This window comes from Tachypleus tridentatus, chromosome 10 (assembly GCF_004210375.1).
Source record: "Tachypleus tridentatus isolate NWPU-2018 chromosome 10, ASM421037v1, whole genome shotgun sequence".
Classification (NCBI taxonomy): Eukaryota; Metazoa; Arthropoda; class Merostomata; order Xiphosura; family Limulidae; genus Tachypleus; species Tachypleus tridentatus.
The window spans coordinates 70,149,474-70,173,371 of NC_134834.1; the positions used below are offsets into that span (position 1 = coordinate 70,149,474).

At 31.4% G+C, this 23,898-nt stretch overlaps 1 protein-coding gene across 4 annotated transcripts in view; it reads right to left on the bottom strand.

The window, feature by feature from the left end:
- Window positions 1–1,619: 1,619 nt before the first annotated feature.
- LOC143229521 (dnaJ homolog subfamily B member 12-like) overlaps window positions 1,620–23,898 on the bottom strand; it is a 41,856-nt gene continuing 19,577 nt past the window's right edge. For all 4 annotated transcript variants that reach the window (XM_076461981.1, XM_076461982.1, XM_076461979.1 and 1 more), the window contains 7 exons: window positions 22,594–22,739; window positions 18,960–19,103; window positions 15,057–15,113; window positions 11,583–11,650; window positions 5,579–5,691; window positions 3,898–4,061; window positions 1,620–3,466 (listed from right to left, as the gene is read on the bottom strand). In XM_076461981.1, the coding sequence (XP_076318096.1) occupies window positions 3,339–3,466; window positions 3,898–4,061; window positions 5,579–5,691; window positions 11,583–11,650; window positions 15,057–15,113; window positions 18,960–19,103; window positions 22,594–22,739 (820 nt within the window). In that variant the 3' untranslated portion in view covers window positions 1,620–3,338. The remainder of the gene's footprint in view (window positions 3,467–3,897; window positions 4,062–5,578; window positions 5,692–11,582; window positions 11,651–15,056; window positions 15,114–18,959; window positions 19,104–22,593; window positions 22,740–23,898) is intronic.

A 23,898-nucleotide genomic window follows, 5' to 3' on the forward strand; every position in this document is an offset into this window, starting at 1 on the left:
ACAGTTGAAGGCCTAGTACAGAAGCTTAACTCAACCCATTCGATAGTTCAGTCATCTGCAACAGCTTGGAAAGGTGTCAAAACTTGGAAAATGGGTCCCTTATGATTTGACAGAAACCAACCTTAGAGCAAGAGTGGATATTGGCACTTCTCTGCATTCTCGTGAACGTAACTCACCTTTTTTGGATAGGTTAGTGACTAGAGATGAAAAATGGATATATATTACAAAAATTATAAGTGCCGCAGGCAATGGCTCAGTGCAGATAAACTGGCTAAAGCACAGTCCAAAATGGACTTTCACCCTAGGAAAGTCTTGTTAAGCATTTGGTGTGATCCACTTTGAGTTGCTGCCACTCAATGTAACAATTACATCAGACTTCTATTATCAACAGTTAGAGCATATGAATGTTGCACTGAAAGAAAAGAGGCCTGCTTTGATCAATCATAAAGGTGATGTGTTACACCAGGATAATGCATGGCTTCGTACAGCAAGAATCACATATGCAAAGATTAAAGAGCTAGACTAGGGAAAACTTCTACATCCTCCTTATTCCCCAGACCTTACCCCATCTGATTATTATCTGTTCCAAAGTTTGCAGAACTATCTTGATGGAAAGGAACTTGGAACACATGAAGATGTCAAAACTACCTTCTCTACATTCTTTTCCTCCAAACCCCAAGAATTTTATAGAAGTGGTATTCAGAAGCTTGTGAATCATCAGCAGGAAGTAATTAATAATGATGGAACATACATTATTGATTAAATAACATTAAAAGCATTTGAAATCCTTACTTTTTTCCTGAACCCAAAATCAGACATTACTTAAGGGATGACCTGATACTTTAAAATTGTCTTATTGTCACTTTGAACACTTTTCCATTAATGCATAAATAATACTGAAAATTTACATTAGTTTTTGTTGTGAAACTTTATAGTAAAAGTCATATGTACTTGATTTTTCAATTATTTAACATTTCTGAAATATGTAGGTTTTTTGATAAATAATATATCTGAAGAGATTATGTTAAGATATAATAAGTTTGATTTCATGTGTACAATGAATGTTTTTGTTCATAATTTATGTAAAATTTTGCATCATGTCATGTAATGTGCATGTCGTCTCAGTTTGAAAAGTCATTGTTGAAATTTAATTTTCTTATGAACAAAGTCATTATCTACAAGATATTTTGTATACAAAAATGTCGTGCATATAACCATATATGTAGATGTCCTTCTGAGAGAAATACAACTGCAAGAACGTTGCAATAACGTTCTTATTCTAGAAACACAAGTTTATCATCAGTTATTCATAATGTTCTTAACTAAAAAAAATAAAAATAAAAATGACAATCTTGTTAAATAAATACTGGCTTTTTCAAGTGTGCATTATTTTAAACCATAAAGACTGCTTTATAATTTCAATTTTGGTGTCTGTTCAAGTATGAAAAAATGCATTCACACTACTCATACAGAAATAAAGTAATACCTTTTGGTTTAGCTAATCATGTCACAGATGTTACCAGTATTTATTTTATTCTAGTTTTTAACTGATATCCATTATTTGAAACTTTCCTTGATTTCAAGTGTATACAGTATCAAGTACAACAGCACACTTCAGCTAATAAAAAGGGTTTTATTGTTCAATTTGTAAACTGTACATTTTATTGGCATTCTCTCTTCATGTGATAATAGCAAAATATTTTAACTAAAATAGTAAAAAGAAAGCATTGAAGATGTAGGTAACAGTTGGTTATATAAATCTCATTTTTATCTATTATAAAGGTCAAATATACATTCCATTATTTAAAGAATCGCAATGATAATTGGAACTGGATACAACACTATTTGAAAAAACTGATAAGACATTCCAATTTATCATAATTATGCTGGGCCAAAAATAATTAGACCTTGATTTTTACATATTTCAAAGTTTTTAAGTTGCTACTTCTTTTATTTTAAAAACTCAATACTATGGAGAAACTTAATGATTTCAGCTGAAATTATTACAAAACTTTAAATTACTCGCTTTCAAATTGTCTTATAATAATCAATTAAAAAAAAAAGATACAACCACTGAAAAACAAAAAAACTTGTAAAGTCAGTTTTAATTCTTTATATTAATAAGTGGTATTTTTATGCACAAAATATTTTATGAGGAGATAAATAATGCAATCAGATACCATTAATTGGATGCACATAATATTAGTGTCCCAAACTATTTCCGGTCTCATCTGGCAGAAAAACAAAATTACATTTTAAAAATATTTTCAAGTACACAGGTACAGTCTGAGTTCATTAAAAATTCAAATTGCACTTACTAGAAATGGAATAATGGTGTATTTGTTAATACATAATTATAGCAAACTCTTGGAACAACACAGATGTTCAAATTTGATAGTTGTAGTAATTTAATAAGTTTAAATAGAGGGCTAATGACATTTGATTTTCCCCCCAAAAGATCTGCCTCCAAAATAATCAGAATTATTAAATACAATTAGTGTATGTACTAATGCAGTGATTGTTATAGACTTTTAACTTTCATTAATAGAACTACTGAAATTTACTAATTCATGTGCCATTTTGTCATTAAAGGTCAGAATACTTTTAAGTTGGGATTGATGTATTAAAACACAAAACAAAAGGTCATAAGAATCATGTTTAAGTATTATGCCAAAAGGGAACTTAAAAGTTAATCTTTTAACTTGTCACATCTTAGAACAATTACAAAAACTGATGCCACATAAGATTTCCATATTTTTTGTTTACCTACTAACATCAGCAAAGTAACCTGAAGGGGTAACATCATGTACAAATTAGAGGCTTGAGGTTTCTTAGGATTTGATACTGTGCAGCTACAAATGTGATAAATAATATTAATAAAAACAGCCATAAAGGACAACAATTCCTCACAAAGTATTTTAGAAAATATAAATTCACTGCTCTCTTCATCACTCCTTGTAATTACGTCACATTAATATCAAAGGCAAACTTGTTTAGATACAATAAGGCCTTAAACAGAATTTCATTTGGTATAGTTCCAAAGAATGTGACATTGTTTCTCTCTGAATTTATATTGGCATATCTTTAGAAAATTTAATACTATTTCTATTGTAAAAAAACAAGAAATCCAACCAATGTTATGTTGCATGAGAGGGTTCTTACTTTTTATAGGTTCAATAAAAAGATAATAAAGATATATATATAAGTTTGAAGACTTACAATATAGTGTGCAGATGGCAGAACAGCAAGGGACAGATATTTGTTCACAATCAACACTACTCTAAACTTCTTAGAATTCCTGAGTTTCAGGATATTATTTACACTTTCCATTATCAACACTATAATCCTTTGCTGTCTCTATGGTACAAGTTACTTAAAGCATCACATGAAGGAGTTCCAAGCCTCTTTGCTTTATCCTCAAGCTCTCGGTCCAAGAAATTGCGAGCTCGCCATATCATGCTTTCCTCTGAAATTGAGAAAAAATTATGTAAGAATAAAGAAGTACAGTTGGTTACTGTACGTGACAGTGTCTCATTCTTAAGTATGTACAAAAACACTATTTCCATACGTGTAAGAAAGAAATCCTTTGGTTGCTTGCTAATTTTAATTATCATAAACATGATGCTAAATTTAAAATGGTTTTATATTTCTGCTACACAACTGTTTACTAATATCTCTGTATTTATAAAAAGTTTTATTCTTAATCCTAGATAACTACTTAGTAAATCAAAGGATAAACAAAAACTTTCAAAAAATAATGAAAAAAAACTTAACTTTCTAAGCTAACAAATCAGAAAAGAATAAAAAAAAATGCATGTGTGAGAACACGAATAACAGAACAATCCTAAATTGTAAAAGGTATAGAATTATACATAACATTTATATCATGACACGTACTATAATTTCTCTCCCTGAAACAGGATGTCCGAAGGTTTGCTACATATTCTTCTTCTACTTGGACTTCTATTCTTCTTATATTTCCTTGATAATCACTGGCAAAGTTCTCTTTTACGTAATATGGTATTTTCATATTATTTGTTTTCCTCTCATGGAAATATTTTCTGGGATAAACAACACTGTGTTACTATTTATATTCATCTCAGACACAATTTCAAAACACCTTCTGCATATAACTAAATACTACAAGTTACATGTATCAACTGTGACATGAGCTTCCTAAAATAATGCAGGATATTTATAAATCAACAAAACAAACTATAAGCCCACAACTTCTCTCACAACTTGTACATCAACAACAAGTAATAGTTTGCCACAAATTAAACATGAGAACAGAAAACTTTAGTATGCCTTATATATGTCAGCAAATTATATCAAATCACAACCTGCCAAGGCTTAATTTCAATACAATGTAAACTAATGCAGAATTCTGTTGCAATGAACATCTGATATAATTGAATTATTATCTAGTGTTTTATATAGATCCTATGAAGAAATTTCAATTTTAACCTTTTACTGAAATGGTAATTCTCTTCAATACTATTTAGTAGTGCTTGAAAGCGAATCAACTTGTAAATTGTAATTCAAGTTTTATTATATATGTGATATTTTCTTAATTTAAAAGTAAATATTAAAATAACACACCTAAATATCAATTGTTGGGAGTCACATGATATGTTGAATTCAGCACTTGTTAAAATTAGATTTACTTGATGTCAAAATACTAAGCCTATAGTTTAATACAAATTAGGAACACAAATTAACAAGCTGGAATATAAAAGAAGAACCTCATATCTATTTATTTTGCTGAGATATGACTTGTGTACTGAATTAAACATGGTGGCTTCATTCAACTCTCCATTTTCTTTTTAAAATAGTCTCTTGTATACTCTTACTCCAGAATATGACATACAAATAACCAATAAACACCTTAGAATGCCCCCAGAGTAAATTTCTCAGCCATTTTAATCTGTAAAAAGGCTACCATTTCTTTTGGTCCAAGTTTTAAAGGAGGTAGGTTGCACCTTTAGTCTGCTCAAAGTTTTATATTTTTTAAAACCTATATAAATCTTAGTAACATGCGACTCACTAAAATCTATATTTAGGTGTGTTATTTTAATATTTGCTTTTAAATTAAGATATTAACTCTTATATATAACATTAAAGTTTGAATTATAATCTACAATTTGACTCCAAACCTATTGATATAAATTCATAAAATAGTAGTTCGATGAATGCAAGTCAACAAATGCGATGACATCGCCTTTGACCCATGACCCATTGCAAAAGGGTTAATGAATATGATTTTTTGAGTAAATAGGAAGTTGTAATCTTAACTAAAAGTCCACCAAATTTTGTGAAGGTGTACATAATGCATCAAAAGTTATAGTATGAATACTTAACGTGTGAAAACCTATATATAATTTCATGTATATTACACCAAGTCAGATGCAAAAGGTCAAAGTATCCCATCTTTTAAAATATTAGTGGCCATTATACATACATAAAAAGTTAAATATATTGATCCATAATTTTCTACATCATTTATGCTTCAGTTTCTTACAAAAACACTAAATTAAAAGGATTCTTAAATAAAAAAAGAGGAACTTTAGACACTTACGATGTTTGAATAAGACTAAATGCAGGTTCTGAAATAAAGAAGCTGCTCATAAGAGATAGACAAATGAGGATCAAAATAGGCATCATTTGGAGGAGTGCATTATAGCCACTTTGCTGTGAAAAAACATGCTCATCAGATACAAATTTCCAACAGTAAACTAAAGCACAGTTGTAAATATTAGATATTCATACTTGAGAAATCTGATAGTTAGAAAAATACAATGATCATAATATTAACAGCTAATAAAAAATATCTTAGTAATTACACCAGTACAGAATTTATACCAAATTTCTAAAGAATAGCAATTCACTGAAATTGGAAAAAAAGTATTTATCTTAGTATCCATAGATTAATCACTTAAAAAACAAACATAAAATATAAATTGAAACAAATCTACTATAATTAAAAAGCTAGAATGACCTAACATTAACTGTAGATAGAAACCAACTAATACTAAACATGAAAGAGATCTTTTTATTAGTGTATGAAAGTATTACTGAAACAATTACAACAAATCAAATTGGATGTCTTTCATTTACAAACATAATTTTACATCCTTACATGAAATATTTCAACATTCTTATTTAAAAAATGCTAAAAACTAGTTTTTACTCTAATACTCTCTCCCTCATAACTATTAGACACTGAAAACAACCCACTCAGCTAAAAAGAATTATTATGCCAACTACATGCTGTCCCACAAAACCAATACAAGCCTTGGCTGTGGTTTTCACGTGTAAGCCCTTCACCAGTAAGAGTGTGGCATAATCTCATGATGCATGTGACTCCCCTTATTCAGATCTACCAAGCTATCAATTAAAATTTAGGTAGATGGAAGCAGTGGTTTTCAGTGGGGAGGGCAGGTGGAAGGTGTGAATGGAAGGTGTGTATTTCCTATTGGAAATACACTTTCAGTTTAGGAAAATAACTCATGATACAGTACTTTACCTCCACCCATATAAATAGATAAAATCCCACACAAAATAGGTGAAGGGACAGATGTGAGGGAAATAAATAAGCATCTTCTAAAAGCATCCAAAGGACATTCCCTGAGATGACACAGTCATATTATAAGATCTATTGTTGAAAACTGCACCACTTTTGAATCAGACATACTCTTCACCCATAGTAGAAGAATGTTGCATGTATGGATAGAAAATAGGTGCAAATCCAACTGGGAGAGAACTGTGGCTGGAAAGTGATCTGAACCATGCAAAACTTATGAAACTTAATCCCAGATATTATAAAAGTGGATAAAATGAAAAGGCCATCATGAACTGACATCCACAGTTAGTTGGTAAAGAGAATTGTATCATCTTCACGTTCATGAGACTAGATGCAATCTAATACCTTCCAACTTAAGAATGGGGCACATACTAATATGACAAATTGACAGATAGATACTGGAGCTCTCAAAAGTGACATTGACCGGAACCACCCTAAGCACATTAACATCCTAAGAATAAAGGAAGAAAAAGAATCATGACAATCTTCAATTATCTTTACTGTGACCCATGACACTAATGATAGATTATAAATAAAGAAGAAATACAGACATCAGCAATATGTGTGTGAGAACTTATGTTAATTGGTTCAATTCTAAATCTGAAACCAAGCCACTGGAAACCAACATCCACATAGAAGTAGAGTGAGGGATTCCAATTGAAGGGGTGACCTGCAATTTTGATATCTCATCCCCATTTGTTTTTATACATCATATTGGAGAACGTCATCTACACCTGAGATGGGCAAATCTATGAAATAATTCTATCTCAAGGATAAACCTACAAGCAATCTTGCAAAACACATTTCCGAAGTGTGCAATGTGTGGCCATGGAATTATAACATGCAAGTCAACATGGCTTGACAGTTCTGGTTTGAAAAGTTAAAGAATACGTGGTCAGGTGCCAACCAATGAAAAGGTAAAGTGCTGAATTAAATGAGAAAACACAAAGAACAATCTATGAGAGGAATATGAGAAAGAGAAAGCCAAACCTGAAGGAGGACGGAGAAAGAGCAAGAACAAAGGGCAGTTGCCAAGAAAGAAAGAAGCAGGAATGAACACCATAGAAGAAAGCCATGAAGGCAATATAAAAGAGGACATACAGAACATAGAAAGCTATCCAGATCAGGACAAGGATAAAGGGGAGAAACAGAAGGAAGTGAAAATGGCTAAACAGAGGAGTTATCCTAAAGAGATGCCAAACTGTTTGGAAGGAAATTGTCTGGAAAAAGGAGAAGTTAAATAAAAGGTTAACAAGTATGTGAAACAAATAAATAGACCACTGATGTTCCCAAGGAATTAGGAGAAGGAAAGAAGACATAAGGAAAAGTGAAGCAAGGAGCACTAGGAAAGTGGATTAAAAGTAGGCAAAATGAAGCAGTGCAGGACCATATTAATATCCTTCTGTCATGGAAGCTTGCCACAGCAGACAAAAAAATTCATAAAAAAGGAGTAGGAGAGATAAGTACCTGTGGGATTAGGAAAGATGAAAGGTGTGGGACAAGACCACCCAAAAATCTGTGACAGAGGAGACAGAATACATTCAATTCAAAAGTCAAGAGGAAATCTGCATGACAAAAAACAGTTGGTTGATTAGATGAAACCCGAGATCCAGAAACCAATGACAGAAAAATTCAATTTGTGTTGAGAAACTTCTACGTAGAAATGACAAATGAAACAGGCCAAAATAGAGGCTAACTATCAGGAGAAGCCACATCATCTCCCTAATGGCAAGAAGAAAACCAGGCATGAAAATAGAGTACAGGAAGGTCTGAATGAAACATTAATGACTGAGGGTGACAAAGAGGTTACAGAGACAGAGAAGGAAATTGGAGCTGAAGAAACTATGTATATTATAGTTGAGATGGTAAAAAGAGAGAACTATCAAAAACTGAACACAGAATAACAAAGATAAATGAAATCATCTGGAGGAGGAGAAGAACAGGAGAATAGACAAATGTGCAAATTCATTCCCATCTGAAAACACTGATAACCAGAGTAAAAAGATGAGAAACTGGAGACTAAAACAATTTGTGGTCAATGGGCAAAGCAAAAGCCTCAATTTGAGGAGCATCCCACTGAACTCAAAGCCACTGAAAAAACAAAATGATCAAGAGACCACTCTCTCATATAAATACTGCCTCGATAGGAATCTGATCCATGATACATGTGAAAGCATTCGAAACATGATTTGTAGTGATGAGAATATCAAGCATATGTATTCAATATAAGGTCCAATGTATGAAACCAAAGAGATGGTGAAAATGGGTGCTGTCCTGGTGATTGAGATAAGCAATAAGTGAAGAACAGTAGTTTACAGCTTGTGACACTTTTCTGATCTTCTTTGAGGATGTGTTCTTCCATGGTAGCCCTTATCCTCTTCAGTCAGGTTTATATAAAGACTCTTTCATGGGCTTTTCATGATGAATAGCCAATAACGATTTCTGTTCAGATGAAGAAAATGAGCAAAAACATTACCTACAATGAGAAAGTCCAGGATATTGATAAGATTTCTCTGCCACAGACCAAGATCCTCAAATCTACAAGTTGATCAACCCACTCACCCATCTCAAAAGGGATGTAGCTATGAAATGTGGAAAACAAGATGAGGAGGAGGAAGCATGACATCCACTGATATGCAAATTATATGTAACCATCAATGCTGACTGACAAAAAGGGTAGAAAAAAGGTAATAACAGCCAATAAAGGATCCCTGTGAAATTCCATTGGTTATGAAAAGCCTATAAAAGAGACTGAGTATGAACCTGACCAAATGGGATAAGAGCTACCATGCAAGAAAACATCCTCAAAGAGGATGGGATGTTGCACATTGTAATTGAACTATGTGTTTTCTTATAGAGAAGCCACATTGAGTTATCTGCTGTGTTAACTGAGGGGAATCGAGCCACTGATTCTAGCATTGTAAATCTGGAAACCCATCCAATGAAGTCGAAGAGGAGAAGGCAGGCTTAATTATGACACGTAGAAAATGGAAAACATCAAATGGACAAAATATTAGATAGATCACAGTTAGGACTTCTCCAACTTGATTAACATCTCAGTAAAGCCAGAAACAGCTGATAAGGGTAATAACAGATGGACTCCTGTTAGTAACAGCCAGACAATAGCCATTCTACTAAAGAAAGAGAAAAATACAACCTGAGATCATATAAGCAACAAACTGATGCTATGAATGCTTGACAAAAGATGTAGGGTCAAAGCAAGTCCGAAGGGCAGTGGGTGAAACAGAGAAACCATCCCATGGAGAATAAACCAAAGAGAGCATTACAAGTGACAAAATGTCAAGATATGCAAATAAGTATTTACCATATTCCTCTTTTGTCATCCATAAACCTGGAGAAAAAACCCACCTGAGGGTAAGAAACAAATCCAAAGTAAAATAGGGCAAAATGAAAACTAAAATGAGGTGGTACAAAACCTAGTAAAGGCTGCCAGTCTTCACTTTAGTGCAACAACAACAAACATACTGGAGAAAGATAATTAACAAGTAAAATGGCCTGTAGAGACAGAAAATTCTGTACTGCCTCTGAAAGATGCAGGTTAGTAGCATAGTAATAGGGGAAGAAAATGGTACCAGGGACAAAAGAGGAGGAGAGAAAAAAGTAGTCCCTCTGATAAAAACCCAAAGAATATATGAAACTGTAGTGAAAAATTGCCAAAAGGACACAGTATAATATTGCCAATCTTTCACTGAACAAGAACCTTCTGGTTAGCCTCCGGTGCCACTGGGGACATGCCCATCATCACTGAATAAAATGACAAGTATATGAAATCCATGGAAGATAGACAGGGACAGCTAAATAAGGACCAGAATGGGAAAGAAATTGGAGTGTGTCATGGTTCCAACTGCAACAAGCACGCAACCAAAAAGAAAAGGGTTGAGCTTTGATTCATATATTGCATATGAGATTCCATCATCTAAGATACGTGATTGAAAATATATCACCAATGAAAAAATACAAAAATCATGATAAGAAAGAGGCAACAAAAACATAAGGAAAAAGGTTGATCATGACCCAGAAAATCCCAATTACAGTAAAACCACATGTGTAAAATGAGAGCCAAAGACATCAAACAAGTCAATACAAAGGTATTAAAGAACCACAGAAAAAGTTGGAATTGGATAAATTACAACATACTTGAGAAATCATCCCAAAAATGCCATATGAAGCCTAGCTGATTCTGCAGTAGGAACAAAATTTCAATGGAGAAGCAAAAGCCTTGTAGTATGCATAAAATTTTTTCATATAAAGGTTGCAGCACTGAATGAAAATGACTATTTATATGAGCTTAGGTAATGTACCATATTAAAAATGTCTATTAATGTACTCTAATAACTTTTATTCACTTGATGATAAAATAGAAGATTGTAATAAAGCAATACACTGAGCTTTATGTTACTGAAAAATTTTCTAAATACAGTATTTCCTTAAATTTTTGCTCAAATGAAGCCATGAAACAGTGAAGTAATAAAAGCTAGGCTGTTATCTCAAATGTAAACCTGTTTCTTATAAATGTTCATTCTAATAATAATTTACAACATGCATCATGTACCACAGCTAAATACAGCCATTATAATTTGAATAGTACCTATTTGTAAATTACTTCACATTAGATATAGCCAATGAAACAAATTACAGCATAACCTACAGTTCCAAAAATGTACAATTAACAGGTTGTACCTACATACATCACAACGTTTTTAAACTTTTTTTTTTTTGTAACTAAAAGTTCTGTCTGAGTAATATGTGCAGGCTGAGATTACTTGCAAGTGTTATTTAAACTAACTTTAGTTTTTAACAGAAAGCAAAAGTAATTGATCTTGATATTAAAATATGTTCAGTTATTATTATTAAAATAGAAAGCAGTTGTGAGAAAACTTAGATCATGCTTCACTTAAAGTTCTATGAAACATGTAATCTCTTCATTTTATAATTGGTGGAAATCTATCAAATAGACCTTTATCAATATTTCACCTACATCATTCTGAGCTTCACTCTGTTGTCTATAGTTATGCCATCTGTTTCCTCTACGAACATAAACATTTCCTACAAGAAAAAGTAATAACTGTTTTTAAATGGTGCATTCATTAATTGGAAGAAAATTTATTTTGTAGATTTTTTTATGGAGCTATACAACTAAGGATTTGTCAATTTTATATAAAGAAAAACAAAACAAAATTCAAAAATGCTTTTTGTAGCTAAAAACAAAACATTAAAATTTCTCTTACTACTATTCTTTCAACAAGATGCAATGATTTTTAAATAACTTCAAAATAATGTGCCAAAAATTTTTCTGTGTACTTGAAAAATATTGACTACACAGTTTCTAAAGCCAACTGTGAAAACTAAAAATATGCAGAACATACAAACACAAAGATAACCTAAAGCTGAAAACTTATTTCTGATAATATTTTTGTCCATTATCCAGTAAAGTTGAAAAGTGAAATTATCATTGTAACTATTATGTAACAACTGTAGGTAACATTAGCTGCGTTAAAGCAGCAAGTGACACTTAAACATCAGAAAGAGACACAACATGTAATCTTTGTGTACTGGGAAATCATAACATGTGCAACAAGGTGAACTTTTGAAATCAACAGTGATAGCATATGAAAAAACACCTGAAGTGTCTGAAAATATTTTAGATAAAATAATAGCAAAAAAACACTTCCATGTAAGATATTTTACTGGAGTCACAGAAATCACGTTGATAAGCCAGATAAAAATTCTATAACATTTTATATATTTCATTTATTTAACCAATACATAAAAAATAAAAATTTTACTGTCATTTAACACTAGAATATGATCAACCACAGTGGCCTAGTTATTAGATAATGGTTTCAGTATAGAAAATGTTTTAACACAGTTTATAAAACAAACAAAAAAGTTATGTAATGAGCAAGATGTTGAATTTATAACTATCATAAAAATGGTAGAACTCCTTCAAATGTCTACATAATTATACTTTTATGAGTACAAACATAATCAGAGATAAACAGAATTGTAAAAAAATATTTATAAACAAAAACAGGTAAGGTGTACCTTGTCATTTAACATGTGAAAAGTAAATGTGTGTTTAACATTTTTATTTACAATCTGTACCAATCATAGCTCTTTTGCTTAAATATGTAAACTAATTACAGATTTCACTGATTATTTAGAAGACCAGTTCATCACTGTGTCTGAGTATCACAAAAAGAGTGTGAGATTTCAAATTTCTTAACAACTTCAGCAATACATATTCCAGAAAATGAACAGATGTACTTAAAGCAATTCATATCCCTTTATAAGAAACACTGACAGAGTTTATAACCTAGTTGCTATGCCAGATATTTTGCCAGCAAAGCCACATGACAGATATTAATTTCTCAACAAACTATAATCAGCTAGCTATGCAGATCGAGACTACATTTTCTATATGTTGTTTTTGGGTGAGAACAAAAGCCACCTAATTTCACATATATATATACATAGAGAGAGAGAGAGAGACAAGATAAAACAAGGTGAAAACGTAATTTTACATTCCAGAAAAGTGGTTACAAGAGTTATTTCTCAGTTAGTACCAACACTTTGTTATAAACTAAGAATTATAATTAATATACAATTTGCACTCTTATTTCCTTTCAGTCTACTGCACCAATGTCAACCAAACTGTATGTGTAAACACTTAAACCACAGGAAATGTCCTACAGACTACAAAATTGGATTTAACCCTATTCTGAAAAGTCTGTTACAGAATTACTCCCAACCTACTGAGTCAATCTCAAACGATCTAGGCAGGTTGAAGCTTTAGACAATGTTGAATATTCTAAAGGGATTTGAGATCAAAGTATGAAGGTTACTAGACTGTTTCTCAAACAACCAGGCTTTTCTCATGGTCATTAAGATGTAGGGTGTTTAAAAGTGAGATCACCTCAAAGTCTTTATCGCTGGTAGATGGAAAACAAACTGCAAATGTTGTTTATAAAGAAGCTTTGTTATAATGAAAAAATTAAGATAAAATTATTACTATGAAATATACAATTGCTGTTAATGTTACATTGTTTTAACTAAGTTTAAACATTCCTCATCAGATGATATGTATTTCAGTTTATTTTATAAAGCATGCAATAAACCTTTTTTTTTTAATATTTCAGAAAACTTACTCTTTTACTTAAAGACAGTGTAGATTACAAAGGTAAAACTTTTGTTCATAAGCCAGCTGCACACTTACAGAGGTGCAGAGAAGTAATTTTGGTCTCACAGTTATTTTGCTACAACCAGTACCACATAATGCAAAAGGTAGTCATTACAAGAAAGCATCATATGGAAGTAGTCAGTGCACTGATAAGTCAGCTTGCTGGCAAAGATAATATGTCACCAAATGTCATTATAAACACTGATGGCAATCCAGAGTATACCACTGAGATGTTTTACCACTCAAAAGTATTTTTGATAGTTCTTGGATGTGCTATGTTAGTGGCAGTAAACAAAACACCAGGTCACAACTTTATGTACTAGATCAATTCTCACAAGATAAAAAATGTGACCTGTAGGACAGATAATTGTTTTTTCATCCAGATTTTTTATTAAAACATTAGTATATAAATGTTTCAAACATGATAATTTCAAATATTCTGTGTTATAGTACCTACCACTTTCATCAGGGGTACTGCACAGGTAAATCAGAATCAATAGTTAACACATCTAACATGTAAGTTTTTAAGTGCATGATCATGAGAAACAAACTATTTTATAACAATCGTTTAACAGGTGTAAAAAAATGTCAAATGTATATACAATATTGTAATATCTAAAATACAAAATGATAAAAAATAAATGGTTATAAATAGTTATAAGGCAAATAAAATACGTTCAAATTTTCTCTAATTTGAGTTTTATAACTCTTGTTTTTAATCATTGATGTTTTTCCACATGTTTATACATAGTAATGACTAAAGAATATCTTCACACATACATGACAAATTACAAAAAAAAAAAGGGAAAGTTACTAGGATTTCCATTTTGTGCTTCAATTGACAACTAACTGAATTTATAAACAAAAACAGATATCTGCTTTACTTTCATAGATAAACATAAAAATAGCCCTCTGGTTGAGTTCTAATCAGGTCTCATGAGAAAAAAAACTCAAATCAGAGTTCCAAACATCATCTCCAAACTCAGACAGAAGGATACATTTAATTCCAGACACTGTTTATAAGTAATCTATCTGCAATATCGATTTTGTATTAAAACAAACAAAAAATCATGTTTAATAGGTATAGGTTTTCTTCTTGTATTTTTTAAAATTGAGGATCCTTTTCAAAAAATGTCATGATATTTTACAAATTTACTGTTATACATGTTATAAACTATTCAATTAACATTATAAAAGCAGTAAAAAAGCTCAAAACTGAGAAAGGTAAAATAATCACAATTTTAATGTTTCACATGAAACAAACTGCTTTACCTGAAGGAAATCCTCCTCCAAAGAACATATTAAAGAGCTCTTCAGCAGACATGTCAGCTAGTAAAACAAAATGCATGCTTATTTATTGACAAAGCTGGTTTTAATCAAATTTGTGTTTCTTTGCTATTAATCACTTAATATATTAAAAATTCAAAACCTTTTTATATTCCAAGAGTTTCTTACTTAAGAATATTTTAATGAATGTAAGTTGTTTATTACAAAGCATCAGAAGGAGTACTCTTATCAGTAGTGTAACTTAAGTCCAACTATGACAATAAACTCAATATCTTATACAAAAATAACAATCAATTACAGCACCTATAGCCTAATTTTTCTGGTGTGTGTGTTGTTTTTTTGTCATTGCTTTGCACAGTTCAAGTAATTTTGTATGTGAAGTGAACATATATCCAAAATTATATTTAAATGCTATAATTACTGGTGAATAAGATCCTGATCCTGATATATTTCTCTTCTTTCCATAAAACAGTTTCATTTAGCAGAAAAGTTGAATTTCTATCTGTAGATAATCAGCATAATACTGAAACCAAATTCTTTCTTTATATTGTACTGTTGTCATAAATCACTATCAAATTCATAACATTCAAAATATTTAATGATGCAGATTATTTTGTCAAGCTAGACAGAATAATACCTTACAATCCTTTAAGTGATTAATAAACACTTTACCTAATTCATTTTATGGTATGTGTCTACTGTACACCAAAACTATTTTGCTGATGAAAAACTAAGTTATCTAGAAACAGGAAATTCAATTCCTGTTCACATTCACATGTAAACTTTATAAGCCTATTATATAAATACTCAGCAACATGAATGAAAATGATAAATGTACTATCTACATATCTACTGGAGCAAAAAGGTTTAAACATCAATATAACATCTAATAAACCATACTTTTCATGGAAACAACACAAACAGTAATTTATCTTGGCAAATGCTACCTTGAATCCCAAAACTAATGCCATAAACTTGATCATGAATTATTCCATTAAACATAAAGCATGGTTACTTAGCTACATATGCTTAGAAATTAATTTTGGAAGACGAAAGAGCCAAATCTGAACACAAATAAACAGCCTCTTGAAATTTTAAATAATGAGATTATTCATCAAAATTAGCTGTGTAAACACTTTCATTAATTTCTTTTTTTCAAACTTTGTAGAGAATTTGAAAACTTAGAGCTTTCTATAACAATAAATTCATTGTTTCTAAGCCCCATAAAAAGTTGACTAGAAAAACAATACTTCATGGCAGTAGGTGCCAATATTAAAAACAATCTACAAGTTTTACAGAAGTTAACATTCTTCTGAACTGAAACTGTATTTCCAGTAATACTTACCTCCATTGACAGTATAGTTATTCAACATTGCTTGGCCCATCTAAGCACTGCTCTTACTTACTCCAGTCTTTTATACTCCACTTAAATGCCTTTGACAATATCTAATTTGCAAATTTCTTCACCCTTAAAGTTTTCACCAAGACTTACTAGTGGAGAGACTGGGTGGAAGAGTGTCGGCACAGCCATCTAGCCTTCACATTCCACTACACCTTGTCAATGTTTTAGTATGTCATTTGGTTAGCTCAGAACCAGTAAGTACTCAAACAAGCTTCTGTGACATACTATAAAATACTATTCAAGGCTAAGTATAGGTTATTAATCCAGCTAGAGGCTGATTTCCAGCTGTTGGGACCTAGGGACTTTTACCAACGTTGGCATCCCAACATCTCATCAATAGGTATTGCCAGTAATGAGAGGGTTGTTTTAATAATTTCACAACTGCTCGGTACACCTCTCATCATGTCTTATATTGATTAGTTCAATTTGTTTTTTTATATTTAATTTATTATTTATAACTTTTCATTCATTCTCTGTCATGCACAATGCAAGTTTAGACTATTTTGTCTGTTCTTGATTTATAACGTTTTTTGTTTGTTTTTTTTATTTAATAAATTCAGAATTGAGAGTGTCAGCAAAGGTAAATTTGTTAGAAATATATTTTTAGGTTAGGAAAATGTTAGCTTCCAAAACACATTGACCAGCTGCTGACAATATAGCTAGAATCCCACATTTAGAAGATAGAAGAGCTGGTGTGGGCATGATCCATATAGAAAGTGTTTGCACAGAACAGTGGTGTACCAAGATAAAAGTGATCAACAAATGGGAGCACCACATTACATCCAGAATTCACATGCTCTTCACCTGGAACCTAGTTCCTATACCAGTGGTGGAATAGTCCATGGTAATCATCATTATAGGCTAACCTTAACCAGACATTCAGAATTATGAGGAAACAGTGCACCTCCTTCCACTAACAACATACAAAACCAACACTGATAAAAGAGAAGGGTTATGCAAACTACAACCAAATAGCATAGTGTCAAATCAGAATTACAAATAAAGGCCTGTAGATGCTGGTGCCTCTCCTACTGACATCTGGAAAAACATCCAAGGACCCAAGTAGGAGAACTATAACTTTGCCCTTTGCTCAAAGAGTGGAGGAAGCCAAGTTCCCCAAATTTTTGTAAAGCAAACTGATCCCAAACAGGCAGAATCCCCTTTAGCTTTATGTATAACAGTCCATGATAATATGGTAATATTATCTAATACACACCTAGATGGTCTTATGAAACACCTCAATTACACAAAGCCTGTGGCAACCAGTAATAATAATAATAAAACTGGTTGCTACTATGGAACTGGACTGCAAAAAGCACACCTGTGTAGGCAACACTTGCCACAAAGCGGGATCCAGTGAAAGCTAGAAGTACGGGACCCTGGAAAATACAGAGAAAAGATTGTAACAAAAGTACCCGTCTTCCTTATAATCCAGCAGATATTGTTAAAAAAGATATATGGCAGAGGAAAAACTCCCAGAAGAAAACTATCAGAACACGTAAAGGACATGAGAGAAAAGCATTAGGAGAAGTCTATATAACAGCCTGTAAAATGTCCCTCATTGAATAAATGAAATGGACAGCAAAAGACAAATGTACTGAATCTAATGAGATGTAACTCAGAAGATACAGATACCTTACCTGGAAAGACCAAATATTCAAAAGAGATATTTGGAAATCCACCTCTAAGGAAATGGGGAAAATTGAGGGAAACAGAAGAATCCCAGTGATATACACAGTAGAGACAATCACCACAAAAGAAGTAAAGCAGGTCACATAACACTTTAAGCTCTGATAGGCCAAAACAAGTTACCTGATTACAACTGATTGCAGAGGTGAGAAATAGAGGACAAAAGAATGCAAAGGTGTATGTATCCCCTTCCCTAGTTGCCAGACTTAGAACAAGCAAACAGACAAGGAAGATACAAGGTCTATCTATCCCATCACAGAATAGAACAGTAAATCTACCAGCCTGAACCATAAAAATCAGGAAGGAGGAAAAATTAAAGTCTCCCTCCTCCAACAAAAAGGGAAGAGTAAACTCGGAGGACAAGGAAAACCCCAACAATCTCACAGTTTCAAATGATTAATAGAAGAAAAAGAGTAAGATCCAAATCAGACTTGTGAAAAACCGACATAGTAAAGGAAAGTGTCAGGACACAGAATTCAAATTCTCCTCAGGATGAACAAATGAACTGCAGAATTCAAGTCATAAGATGGTGACATGCATCCTCAACTGCAATGCATGTGTGTAAATACTTATTATTTTTCATGCAAAATGACTTGAAGATTATTTTCCAATTGAATCTTAGTCTACTGCTCTATAGACATACATAAGTTAATATTTTGCTTTGTCTATTTAGCATAAAGAATTATTTTTTCATTCCTCACATTCTATACATACATATAGACATCAACTAATATTGGGAAATAATGTACTTAAATGAATATGAAAAATGTAGAAATTATACTTAAAAATACATTTACCCTCAAAGCCTCGATTATAATCATAATAGCCATCTTGAAAAGACTGGTTCTGTCTCCTTCTTGCCCGAACCTCTTCAGAACCATAGAGATCATACTGTTTCCTTTTTTCTGGATCACTTAACACAGCAAATGAATTCCCAATTGCTAAAGCAGAAACCATTGATAGATTTGGTTAATGCAGCCAACATATGTTTTCCAAAAGTTTTTCCAAAAAAACAACAAATCCACAGCTAAATTTAATACATTACAGCAAAAATACAAATTCCATGTTTTGTAATATTTTTCTTATTGGATTAAATTATTTTAGTATAATCCAAGACAAAGTACCATTGTAGAACATGATTTCTCTCTCATGTATTGATACTTATACTTATTTAAATCATATAGTGATCTGTCATTTTGCTAAACTCTAATTATTCGTAGTGGTCCACATGAAACTAAAGGTCAAAGTACAACCTTCAATGAGACTGCATTAATTTCCTTTATATATCTAAATGGTGGAAAATCAACTCAATGTACATTTTTTTTCTTTTATCAAAATATGCAGCTGCATAAAGCTATTGATATGGTAATCAAGTCACTCACATATGAACAAGGTTTTGGTAAGTATCCAATTTAATGTTGTCAGTGTTCTGGAGCAAAGTTTTCTGAGTACATTCTATACACAAATACATAATACTTTCTAAATGATACGTGATGGACAGACCTTACCAAACATATTTAAATTGTTAAGTTTTCCAGCAAATCAAGAAAATAAACAATGGTTAAAATCAGCAAGTTGTCAGCAGAAAAATTTAATTTCAAAGCAATAACACAAACACAAAAAATACAAGTATGACTCAAGCCTTTGTAGTGATTAATTAGTAAACATTTATGTTTCAAAAATTTGTTATTAGTTGATCATCGCATTACTTTTTCACATATAAAAATATCCAAAATAATACATTGCCATAATGTGTTCCCTTTCATGTGTTTATTTCAAGACAATAATTAGAAAATTTTGAATAAATTTAATGTAGATATCTAAATTATGTCATCTTGTTATATATCATTATACACAACAGATATTTGTTGTTATAATAACTAAAAAGGTATGAGTAAATTGTATTCTTCAATCAAACAAAAAACTATGAACTCCATGTGTTCTCCTTTATTTCAGAGGGGAATATATAGAGTGCACCATACTTATCCTGCCATATTTAGTTTCTACCATGTGCAGATGGATTAGGATAATGTGTATTTAAAATATAATGGTCACAAATCAACTCATTTTGCTGCAAAAAAATTCTTGAAAGTGGAATTACATAAGAGTAATTGTATAACTGACATGTATAAAGTGTGAATGGTGGTAGTTTTAGGTTGAAATAACTGATAAATTAAAGCTAAATCTGTGAGTGATAACACTGCACAACAATTTTTTTGGAAAAGTTTTGCTTCCTGAAAAGTTTTTGCTGATTGTGACAGTTACCTGGTGGTTATGCACAAACATAGTTTTGGTTTTGCTTCATCACGTCGGAACTCTGAGAAATAGACAGTTAACTGTTTACTGGAAATAACATATTTAATTGTGTTTATGTTTCTAATACACTATTAAGTTCAACATAATTAAATGTGTTTTGCTCCTGATTTTCATTTGTATTCAATGTCCAGTGCATCATGTTGTAGTGTCCAACAGTAGTCAGCAAGCATTGATGGATTCCAGTTGCCTTGATATTGTTTTTATGTTGTAGAAAAACTGACTATTTCAATGAAACGGTATATGATGGGCCAATTTGTATGTGATTTTCGTAATCAGCAGCCAAAAATCTATAAGGAACACCCAATAGTGTTCAAGAAGCAAAAACTTTGTTGTGCAGTGTTATTACAGGTCTATTTGTAAAAACCGATAATTGAAGACACTGAGGTTTATGAAAAGGAGTTCAGAGAATAAGTAAAGGAAATCATTATTTGAATTCAACTCCTCATATATGCTTTGCACTTCTTAGTATAATGACACATTTTTATAAAAAAGCTTATATTTATCATCTGTGGAATTAGTTTGACACAAAATAACTATTCATATCAGCCTGCTATAATTAGATTTACTATAGAAATGTGAAGAATTAAACATTACTTTCTATACTTGTCTTTGCTAACATACAGACATGGTATGCATCTTGGCATTGGGTTTTGTACTTTTGGAATGGGTGGCACACAATGTTAGTAACTGAAATATTATCACAGAAAAAAAACAAAATAAAAAACTTTTTTTACAATTTGTTTACTTTTTGCTTTTTTATTCAAGGTAAAATATAATCTGGAAAAGGAGAAAACATGTTAAAAAACAGTAGTCATATTCATCAAAGTGGAAAAATGTGATAGAAAGAAGCCAGAGTACTAAGATTTTAACATAAGATTTTTCAGTAGTTATATTTTTGAAAATATAACTACTGTGTAAATCTTCCTCATAAGTTTTTCAAAGTTGAAAAACAGACAATTAAGAAAGCCTGATCCATATACAAGGTATCTTAACCAAATGTTTCCAGTTTTAAAACTAATAACACTAAGCCAAAGGTACAAGTATGAATGTAAAGATGTTCTGAGCTATGTCAGTCTTAATACTAGTGACTTAGAAACAGCTGTTCTGAAAATAATCAAAATAATCTTTTTGTTGACTCACATTTACAATATTTTCATCACAGGCCACAGGACTGAAATAATTTAATGTTTGATTACATGATATTAAGAAAGATTCAGAGTATTTGTATAATATTCATAACTTTGCATTTAACAGAAACTCTTAAAATTTATTATCTATTTTAACTGTATCTAGAATAACTAGGAGGGGCTAAAGCTCTGAAGACTATATCTCGCTTTGGGGCATCAACTCTGCTCTTTTTAATCTTTAAATCAAACATTGTTTGAGGATGATGTTCTTTTTTAAATAAAATATGAGATGTTTACATGATGTATAGATCCCATACTGTTTCCTTTTTAGTCTTTACAAAAACCATCAGTTATAAGAAATATAAAAAATAAAAAGAACAGCTTTTCTTATGACAGCAATTTCGAATATTATAAAGAATTGAAGTATTAATACTTATTCATTTACATTTAAGCAATAAAAATGCCTAACAAAATTGGAAGGGCACAATCAAATTTAATAGCAAGAGAGTGAACTATATCACAAAGTATTATAACAGTTATTTGCTTTCTACTTATCAACTTAAAGAAATAAAGATGACATGTTGTCTTATAAAGTTAGAATTATTTTTAACACTAAGCTGAAAATCAGCAGAAATCAATCTCATGACTCAATACAAGTTTTAATGAAACAGAATTCAGCATTATCTTTTTTCCACGAAAGATGGAATTCATCAGAAACCTTGAGCTTTGCCAATTAGCCTGTAAAGCTCAGAATACATCTGTTGTAATGGTTGGTAAAACCAAAGACAAGTACCACAGCTATAAAAATTAAGAATTACAGACAATCTTCTATAGTTGGAATCTTTAAGAAACAAATTAAGATCAGGTGGTATTTGAAGACTCAACTCAGCTTACATAAAACAATACAGCTGAATCTTAAATGTTGTAAGTTTGAGATTATAAAAACAAAATAATTAAAGTCAGTATATTACACAGTTACAATCTTTACCTTTAAAAGCTTCAGCTGCTCCTGGTGTTTTGTTTTTATCAGGATGAAACTGAAGTGCTAGTTTTCTGTACTGTTTTTTAAGTTCTGATTCATCAGCATCTTTGGAGACTCCTAGAATTTCATAGTAGTTTTTACACTGTTTAATCCTTAGAAAAAATAAAAAAGTAAAAAAATAAAAAGCTAGCACAATGCATATCCAAGTTAACTATATCTAAATTATACTATAACATAATCTAATGACAATAAAAAAACAGATATTCAAGACACACACACACACACACACACACATTAAAACCACACTTTATTTTTTAATAAATCATCATTTCCAGTAGTTCTGGCCTCCACTACTGGCAGGGTCGACTCATTCCATAAACCAATCATACAGTTATAAAAATTAAACTTCACTGCAGCTCAATCTTAAATTTGCATCTTCTCCTACTATTAATCCTCAGAATACAGAATAAACAATTCATACCTTTGTTCTACCAGTTTTCCAGATAACCTGACACAATAAGATCACCTCTAAACCTTTATTTTATCTTAAGAAAATAAAAGATCTTAACCTGTTTCTATGAGAAAACACTTTCATCTTTGGAATCATTCTTGAACCCTTTATTGTATGTTAAAACCTTTTCTTAGACCAAAACTGTACACAATAGAACACTAAGACTTTACTAATGAACTGTATACAGATATAATTTTTTACTTCTAATAAATATGTCTGTAAACCCTAAAATTTAATTAGCTCTACTACTTGCAACATAACATTGACTCAATGGCTTGAGTGAGTGACTTAACCATGATCACGATAAAGTTGTTGTTTTTCTTCAGTCATGCTATTGAATCAGGTTCCCATCTATATTAAAAACATTGTCTTACACTTATTACAGTTAAAGACCATTTGCTAAATATCTGTCCAACTTATTAACTGACTCAGTCATTCTGCAATACAATTAGAAATATCTAAGAGTTTAATAAGTAAACTTATTAAAACATAATTACTAAACTGTAGTAACTGTATCCTATCATTATCATTATATAACTAAGAAAAATAAGAAAAAGTACTGATTCTAAGGCACTCCATCAGTTAAAGAGGTCCAGCTGAAATGGACATCATTAACAACTATCCTTGACTTTCTCCCACAATCACCACACAGCAAGATTAGGTAGTCTATCCACAACTCCTACCAACAAAATGTTCTTGACTGATCTTTCATGTAACACCTTATAAAAAGTTTTTTAAAAATCTAAGTACATCATGTCCATACCCCTTCCATCATCCCACCAACATCCTCAAAAAGATAA